Consider the following 9416-nt stretch of genomic DNA (forward strand, 5'->3'; position numbering starts at 1 on the left):
TTTGGTTTACTGACATGGAAGTAAAATATGTGAAGTAGAGATAGTTTCTCCTTAGATGGGAGAATACTCCATAATTTTAATAGAGCTAGCATTTTATTTGATCAGTTGACTTTTATATAAACTATTTAAGAAAGGTCAACCTGCAGATGTTGGTCTAGCTCATCCCATATAGGAAAGAATGTAATTTTCTTTATTTGAGGTTTTAGATTCTAATCAATATAAATCAGCTTTTAAATGAGCAGTTCATTTTGTTGTCTGATAAAATATTTTGTGAATAATTAATGTCTAGACTACCCTTTTTTTCCGTCGTTTTCATAGGGGTTAGGGACAGAATATTTTTGGTAATTAATGTATAACCACAAGGAATCAGAGCATGTAGAAAGGACCAGAGTAAATAAGCTTTACATACACATTCCTCGAATGTTATTCGCAAGAAAAGTTTAAAAAGGAGATCAGCTTTGCTGGTGTATTAAGATGAGCGATTTCTGGGTGATACTTCAAGCCATTAGAGTGTATTTCAGTGACACACTTGTGTGTAGGAAGAGCATGTCCTCCCCGATCTCGACAAAGGTTGGCTTTGTGGTGCTGGTGGCGGAGACAGCAGTAACCAGGGCCAGTGGCATCTCTGTGGACAGGGATGGGATGGCTGCGAATCTTCTCTGCCTCTTGCCTAATGGCATGTTGGAATGTTTTAACAGTTTTTGGGCGCTTGACCTGCAGCACCTGAGGTGATGGTCTTGTTACTGGTAGGCTGACTCTCAAAACCAAAGCAGGGAAAGGAATCAGGGTTTTACTGGCCGCATTAACTGGCCTCCACCATTTAACACCTGTATTTTCCCTTGAGTTATAAAGTGGTGGGTGCAGTATTGACACAAACAGGGTAACAGTTTACTGTGAGGCCTAACATGGGTGGTCCAGGTGCCTAAAGGGGGAAGAGAAAAACCAGGAAGAAGGGGTGACTCCTCCTCCCCACCCACCACCCAAGCCCCTGCCCCTGACGCGGCCTGTGACAGCTAGTCCAGTTCTGTTGCCTAGAAGACCTTCCATATGTTATTGATTAAATTCTCATTGGGGAAGCAAGTCGAGCTTTTATCTGCACCTCTAACTGGTGTGGAATGGTGCCTTCGCCGTATTGACTGGCTATGGGATATGCTGGCAGTCACAGTTGTCTTTTACGAGGAAGAGCACCGAGTGACGCTGGTTGTCATTCTAACTCTGCTGTGTGGCAGCGTAAATAGTCCCCTTTCTAACCAACCTGGTGGGAAAAGTCAATATCCCATCAGCAGAGGAGGTAAACACATCAGGAGCTATGTCCTCTCTTTTCCTCCCCTGCTCTGTATTACCACAGCTCTTTAAATGTGCTCTCCCCAGTCATCAGATGCATTTGTGTCATTCACATGCACGGGGTTGCTGGCCTGCAGCTCTGGCCTGCCGGGAGGCACTCGTTGGGGCCATTGTTGTGTATTCCGAGACTCTGATCATTAGAACTTTCAAATTGTCTTTCTGTTGCAGCCCCACTCTCTTTTTCCACCCCTTTTGGGCATTTTAATTCTCTATAAAACCTGTGGTTCTTTAAAGGACAATTTATGTAATTCAGAAAAGGTTGTGGAGAGCAAATGTGAATGTATAGCCAAGAAACAAAAATCTGGAGTCTGAGTTTTCGTTTTCCGGGTGTTTTATGGACTTGCGTGTTGCTGTTGTTGGAGGTTTGCTTTCTGTGAGTGGTGCGCTCTCCCCTCCATGTTTCCTTCCTGACCGGTTCCTATTGGGAGGTGCTGGGCAGCCTTGCTGCTCCCAGGCCCTTTGGCACAGGCCAGCATCTTATGGGGGCGGAGGCCTCACCTCAGGCCTGCGCATTTCTATGTGGGAGTAGTGATGTAGTGGCAGGGGGAGTAGGCAGAAGTGAGCCTCTCCTCAGGTGCAGGCTGGGGGTTCTGGCTACCTGGGTTTGTGTGTCTACAACCCTGATTACCTGCTGTGTAACCTTGGGTAAGTGACTTAACCTCCCAGTTTCCTAAGCCATCAAATGGGGATGGGGGGCACGGTGGGCGGGAAAGCAGCCTCTCCAAACACCTTACCGGGTTCCTAAACAAACATAGTGTCATCCCCCATGTGATCACCATCTTCACCCAAAAGATCAGACCTGAGCATCACAGCGCCACTGCTCCTTTAAAAGAACAACATGTAGAAGTAGCAGGCTCTGGGAAGGGAAAGGAGAGGGATCTTTTCTCTGACTGGTAGCACCCTGCTCTGAAGGGAAAGGCCAGGGATGAATGTGTTGAAGGAGCAGGAGTGCCGCATATCCTGAGTTCACACAGTGTGGACAAAGAAAAGCAAAGAAATCTTGGCCATGGACAGACAGGTGCCCTCGGGGCCACTCACCTCTCGCCTCTTTCAGCAAAGAAGTTTTGTTTAGCAGAGGGAAGTGAACTGGAGGGACTAGAAGAAGCTGTCTAGGCCCAGCTGATCTGGGGAGTTGGGGCTGGAAGGCACCAGAGGCCATAGCTCCCTTTGAGACTAGGTATTTCCTGCCACTTCCAGACTTCGCAAGCAGTTGCATGCATGTGCTCGCAGCACCCATGAAAGTGGTGTCTGCGTGTAGAGCTCACCTTGTCTGCTGCACATGAGCGTGCACCTGCAGTTCACATCAGTAGAGGGTGGCCCCGTCCCCCAGTGTGCTGAGTCAGCTAGGTGCTGAGAGGCGGACAGGCAGGAGAAAGGAAGAGAAGCTTTCACAGAGGAATGGTGGGCAGGGTCTGCATCTGACCGGACCCAGGGGTAGACCAGAGATAAGATGGTGGAGATACAAATGGAATCAGCATCCTCTTCTCTGGTGGAATACTGAATGTTTTTTAAAGAAACTACCTGAAACTTCTAATCAATCTTTCTCTCTCTCTCTCTCTCTCTCTCTCTCTCTCTCTCTCTCTCTCTCTCTCTCTCTCGTTTAGATAAATTGAAGAAGCAATTTTTTACCCCCAGAGTTCTGCAGGACTACAGAAAACTCAAGAACACAGCAGAGCAATTCTTGTCCCGAAGTGGCTACTCCGAAGTGAACCTGAGCAAACTCTTCGCTGGTTGTGCTGTGAAATCCTAAGGGAATCCCAGGAGTAACCAAGGAGGGGGTAGTTGAAAAATCCCAGCTTCCTCTGTGCCTCCGCTCTGGCCCTTACTGCCCTTCCCGCATCTGTTTCTCCCTTGGAGCTGTGTGTCTTGTGTGAATGTGGACCAGGAAAGGGGGCTGCAAAAATGTTGACTCTAATGTTCCTAAGCATCATAGAAGTTCCTGTCTTCATATTAAGATGTACTGCTTTAAAACACAACTCCAGGGCCCTTCCCCAAGCTCCCCTCCCCAAGGTCCTGAAGACCCGGTTTCTGAGGGAGGGAAATTGCTACTTGGATTGAGAGTAGCTGGAATGTAAGTGACCCCAGGCTTTGCCTCAGGGCCTTTAGCCTATGTACCCCCCCCCAACATAAACAGAAGTTCTCAGAGCCTGACTGAAGAGCTGACATTTTGCTTTTTCACACGCCAATTAAACCCGATCTAAATCCAAATGCTTCTCCAGCCATCCAGGAGTGGGTGTCCTTTTCAGTCTTGTCTTTTATATAGGTAGCTGAGCGGGGAGATTTAGAAGCCTTGCACTCACTAAATAGATTAAACAGAGCAGGCTTGTTTATTGAATTGCTCCAAAGTCCAACAGACACACACTGAGCAGGTGTTTTACACTCACATTCCCTTTTTGCCCCTTAAATAGAAAGTGCAGGTAAAGGTTTACACAACAAGAAAGCACATTAAAAATAATTTCATACTCTAACAGTCCATTAACATGTGTAGGGCTTCGGGTGAGGATCACTGTGTTGTATTCAGAAAAATTGGGGGGAGGGATGCTTAATTGGCCCTGGTGCTTGCTATTTTTTTCTCATTTCTTCAGAATGGGACCCTCTTTGGCAGCAGCAAAATATATTTCAGTATGGCAGTCTTTCCTCTCTTACATTACCAATGTAAGATTATACTAACAAAATGTTTCCCCTTGTACAACTATGCTGTGTTTTTTAAAAACATTGACCTGTGTTTTTATAAAAGAAAACTTATGTTGTGCCTTCTACTTAAGAATAAAGTTTTCTAAAGGGAAAGCAGTTGTGGTGAATCCTTACCAGGTGCAAAGAGTTGACTAGAGAGGCAGCAAGGAGTAACATGTGACTAGAGCCAGTTGCTGTGGCACACACCTGTAGTCCCAGCTACTCCAGAGGTGGAGGCAGGAGGATGGCTTGAGCCCAGGAGTTCAAAGCAGCCTGGGCAACATAGTGAGACCCCCCACCTCTAAATACATACATACACACACACACACACACACACACATATATGTATATATATATGAAAGACTAGAGGCCATCCCCTTTTCAAACCTCAGCCCAGTTTCTTCATAGCCACCTCTATCAGAACCCAGCTCAGGCGTGCACAGCATGATATTTGGTTGAATGTTCTGAGAAACTTTCAGAATTTCTGTGACTTTAGGTCATTTAACAGATGAAGTATGGTTTCTTATGTGCTTTGCTAACTTAGCCAAGCCAAGAGACCAGCAGTGTCTCTTTTTGAAGGGCAAGGCCTAGGGCTCCTGAGAGAAAAGCGCCCCCCAAGAAAGGTCCCCCTGGTGAAGGAATACTGATAGGTTAAGCAGTGGAAATGAAGCTGCCTTTTGCATTGCTTTTTCTTTTTATTTCTCTTCCTCACCTCCCCTCTGGCTCCCATCCCTCTCCTTTCTCCTCCTGCTCTTAGACTGAGATTCTAAGTAGAAACACTGTGGGTTTCGAGCCCTGTCAGTTAATTAACTAACTTGGTACTGTGTGAGCTCTGCAGTCTGTCACAAACTGGAGCACCCACGGTGCTTCAGGAACTAAGGGATTAATGTGGTTTTATTGCTCCCCTGGTCAACTCTTTCAATAATTGCTATTCTTGCATAAGGTTAGGGAGACGGTTCTCTTAAGTGTGCTTCCTGAAGGGAAGGCATGTTTTCCTTGATTTCTGGGATCTGGGATTATATTAAATATAAATAGTTATCCTGAACTTGATCATCAAGAAACTCCAAGAGACTCAAGTAACTTCTCACTGGATTGTTTCTTGTCTCTGCCTCTAGATTATAACTACCCTGAGGGCAAGGACCATTTCTCTAGAATGTCAGACATTTCTAAGTACCATGCCTGAAAAGAGCTAATGCAGCAGTTGATGTTTTCTTATTGGGATCTGTTAGAACTCCAGGCACCTAAGGATTCCAGAAGTTTGTGGAAGGTTAAAACTGCAACTTTAAGAATTCCAGTGAATCTCTGTTAGAAGATGGGAATATCACATACTTACTTTTCTCTGAGAGATATTTCTACTCCTTGATTTGCGTTGGTTGATAGTACACCAGGCAGAACTGATGCAGAAACTTTGCCTATCTTATTTGTAAGGAGAGAGGTGACCCGCAGGTCTCCGTGGACTCTGGCACGGGTCCTAACCTCAAATTCTAAAAGTGAATGGATGAAGCAAACCAGGTTCACACTAGAGTGAGTGGCAGGGATTGTGGCAAACAGGAGTGGGCAGGTCCTGTCCAAAGGGGCCAGAAGCTACTCAGTGATGCTGGCAGGGATGGGGCCCAGTGTGGTCACATGATCGAGTTTTCAAGAGAAGCCAGGAATCCAAATATTCCACAAAGCTTATTGATTTCTAAACCTTGACAACTAATTTTTTAAAACAAAACTTTAAACTCTGTGTGGGCCAGAGTAAACTTCTGGGCCAAAGTTTATCTGGGCCAGTTGGGAAATTGTACCCTAGAAGAATCCTGTCTCTGGAAAGGACACCTTTTTGGTTTAATTTAGGAACTAGGATTTGACCTATAGTGGACACATGTACACAAGCTTATCTTGGACACAATCTGATAACCCTCCACTCTCCTACATATAAGGTGCATAGAGGGGGCCAGAAATGGAAAATCCCACAGAGTATGCTTGATAAGATTTTAATTTGTCCAGAAAACATATGGAGTTAATCTCGTGACTGTTGCCCAGGATGTGGGGGCTAATCAAAGTTCCAAGAGTGGAATTTGGGAGATGTTGAAAGGGAATGAATTCACTGCCTCTCACCATCACCCCTTTCTCCAGCCCCTGCTACCTCTTACCTTCAACACACACACCATGCTCCTCGACATACTTCTTCAAACATCATTTAAAATGAGTTTGGCGGAAGATGCAACAGTAAGGAAACTCCAAAAACAGATGTTCCTGTTTGTTTTAGGGTTTTAAGGAAAACACCAAGCCCCAGACCCTCTTGTCAGGATGCCCGACCCTTTAATTCGATGCTCCCATCCCAAATTTAAAGCTGCCATTCTCTGCTCCTGTCTGTCTCCCTCCCGCCCCCTCTTTCTCCTCTCTCTCTCTCTCTCTTTCTCACTCCATCTCACCTAAATATTTCTTAATTGAACAGTTTGTGGTGGAGCTTCCTTATAGCAGTTTAATAGATTAACTCATCTCAGCCAGCCTCAAATTTCAGATTAAAATTCCTTCATCCCGAAGGCAGCATTATCAGGTTGTTGGAGGCTGTTTTCAAACCTTGGTTTTGAATAGCAGCGGCTCTGCATTAATTTAACCACTAAGCTAATAAGTAGGTTTCGTTTTGTTATGCTAAGCTTTATTGCTTTTCTTTTGATCAGAATGGTGTTGTTGAGCAAAGCAGCAGACAAGGCATTCTTTGATGAGGGAATTAGCGCTCCATTCTTCCTCTATTATTCATAGCGCAGTGGAATATGTAAGTACCTGAGGGTGTCAAAGGAGCGCAGGTTCTATTGCAAAGTGCTCGCCTTGTTTCTCTCAATAGCTGACTATGAGATGATAAACCGCTTAATACACTGTGCTAATTGGATGAGAGCAAAAAGAGATGGGAATTAAGGCGAGGCAAAAGGAGAAAGTGCAACCAGCCTTCAATTCACTCTTTCACCACTTTAACAGCACCAAAGGAGGCACAAGCTTTCTATAAGCAGACTAGAGGTTTTGTGCAGAGATAAAATGAACGTGTTAGTGGATTCAAGTAATACACTAATTATTGCACAGTATAAATACCACTACTGGTTTTATAACAGGGAGGTAAACTTCTTTTGAGAGGGTTATAGGATTGCTTGGCAGTGGTGTAGAACCTAATAAGGGCCCAGAGTAATAACCCCCTGGATTAACAAAATTGCTGCTTGTAGAAGTATGATTCAGGCTTTTACGAAGATTTCCGGAGAATGAATAAAAATGACTGAATGACATTTCTTAATGTATAACTGGTAATCACTCCCATTTCTTTAAAGGAAAAAAATGTATACTTCAAACTGGACCCTTAATAATGTCCAGGGACAACAAGACTTCTTCCTTTGAAAAATGCCCTCCGCCCCGCCGGCCCGCCAGCTCTCCCCACCGTCAGGCAGTGGGCTTTCTTCTTCCCGCCCCCCAGCCAGGCTGCCACTATCAGTGAAATATGCAGTTGTTCTGGGGACTTCTGCGTTCCAAAATATCATTTTTAGGCCCCATTTAAGACCCCCCTTCATTCAGATACACTCACTTTTGGGTATACACATACACAGATGCTCATGGACATTTTTTTTCCTCCACAAGCAAGTTGGGCTAACCTATTATAATTTCCTTTTCTCTCACATCAGCCCCTTTTGTCATTCTAGTAAGATCATACTTAAAAGGATACTAAAGAGAACTACAGGTGCTTTGGCTCTTGATACCACAAATCAAAAACAACAATGTTTGCCCCAATTGGGTGGGGGGTGGGTAGTAAGAGAAAAAAATGGGAAACTGGTCTGAGCCAATTTCAGCATGGATTTTAGTTTAAGTCTGAGTTTCAAGTCCCAAGGAGGCCCAAACTTTCTCAACAGTCACTTTCCCTAATTCTTCCACTTGCCTCCCCACACATCTAAGATGCCCGCCCTGACTACTGTCCACAGTTCGGGCCATGGGTAGTTGGTGACGGAAGGACACCTCTGATAATATTATGCCAAATGCACCCTTTTTGCCTTCCAGGACCTCCTCCAGATCTGGCTAACCTGTCTGAATATGTAGCAAATTAACTTACCCCTTCCCCTCAACCCTCCCACAGAGGCCTGTCCCAGGCTTCAATTACCCCTCACCCCAAGATGCTGTGGGGGTGGCCCTGGGAAAGCAGGTGTTGGGCCATTCTGTCTTGGGTGTGATAGGACACAGCCATGCCCTGAACTAGGCTCTCGCAAACTCCCTGGGGCTCTGCATGTCCTCCTCCATGGTGGAAGAGGTTTGCTTAAGGTTGGGGGGGTCAGCCGCTCCCAGCATTGTGACCAAGTTCCCAGATATTGGGGCCAAATTGGGTTGCCATTCATTAATAATGCTCACAATAAGATTAAATCATTCTGGAAAATCTCATAAAATCCCCCTAAGTACGCTCCAGTGGCTCTTTCCAATCCCCATCATTCAGCACTTGGGGAGGTTTGGAAGGAGAAGAAAATTGGTTTCTTTGCTTTTAATGCTGCTTTGAAAAGATACTCAGAGTTTGTCATGCGTGACATGTCACATGTTTAATGTGGACTTGCTGGAAGTCAGGGGGTCTTTAGCGTGTGATATTTATGGGGAATATTAAGTGCAGAATGAGGTCCCTCCAGCTGGGGAAAGTTGAAAGAATAGGAGGCCCAGGACCGGGCTTGTTTGCAGCATCAGAATGACATAGGATTAAGAGTTTGTAAAACAAGGCGAGGGGTTCTCATTGGCCAGTAATAAATGTAATCCTTGGAGGTAATTTCACGCAATTTGCTTCTGTTCCATGGAAGGGTCAAATGAGAAAAAATGACTTAAAAAAGAGTTCATTAACAGGAAGAATGGTACTGTTTCTCGTATACCATCCAACTAGCAGCCTGGAGGGGGGAAAAGAAGCCCTACTAAACAAAAAGGCAAAATCGACGGAAAATTGATATTGACCACAAAAAAAAAAAAAAAAAAAAAAACACCCAACTTCTTTCCCTCAGTCTTATCCAGCAGTCTCCTGTCTCCTCCCCAAACTCTCCAGCAGTCCTGCCCACCCCAGCAAAGCGGCTTTCGCTCAGGGAGAGCCTGTGGATGTGGAGTCTGAGGGTTTTAGACTCTCAGACCTCCAGTAATGCCCTAGAAAGTTCCCATTGGGCCTACTAAACCCGGGAAAGGAGTGCGTGGTAGGAATGGTAGTTGGCAGCCGCTCCCCATACCCCAGACCGGGGCCCTTCTTGCGAGTGCCGCCCCCGTGAGTCCAGGGCCAGCGTGGGGTGGCGGTGATCCACCCGACGGCCCAAGTGCCAGAAGCAGCCACCAGCCGGCTAGCTGGGTCGGCGAACTCCCCAACGTTTCGGGCGGTCGGGGGTCTCCGGGCGTCTGGACCCGGGGTTGGGGAGGGGGGGATT

The 9416-nt window shown here is 45.8% G+C and overlaps 1 protein-coding gene across 1 annotated transcript in view; it reads left to right on the forward strand.

The window, feature by feature from the left end:
- POLA1 (polymerase (DNA directed), alpha 1, catalytic subunit) overlaps window positions 1-4131 on the forward strand; it is a 322128-nt gene extending 317997 nt beyond the window's left edge. Inside the window, exon 37 of the mRNA XM_011935154.1 lies at window positions 2949-4131. Coding sequence (XP_011790544.1) covers window positions 2949-3094 — 146 coding nt within the window. The 3' untranslated portion in view covers window positions 3095-4131. The remainder of the gene's footprint in view (window positions 1-2948) is intronic.
- Window positions 4132-9416: the final 5285 nt, after the last annotated feature.

This window comes from Colobus angolensis, unplaced genomic scaffold, assembly GCF_000951035.1.
Source record: "Colobus angolensis palliatus isolate OR3802 unplaced genomic scaffold, Cang.pa_1.0 Scaffold140, whole genome shotgun sequence".
Taxonomy (NCBI): Eukaryota; Metazoa; Chordata; class Mammalia; order Primates; family Cercopithecidae; genus Colobus; species Colobus angolensis.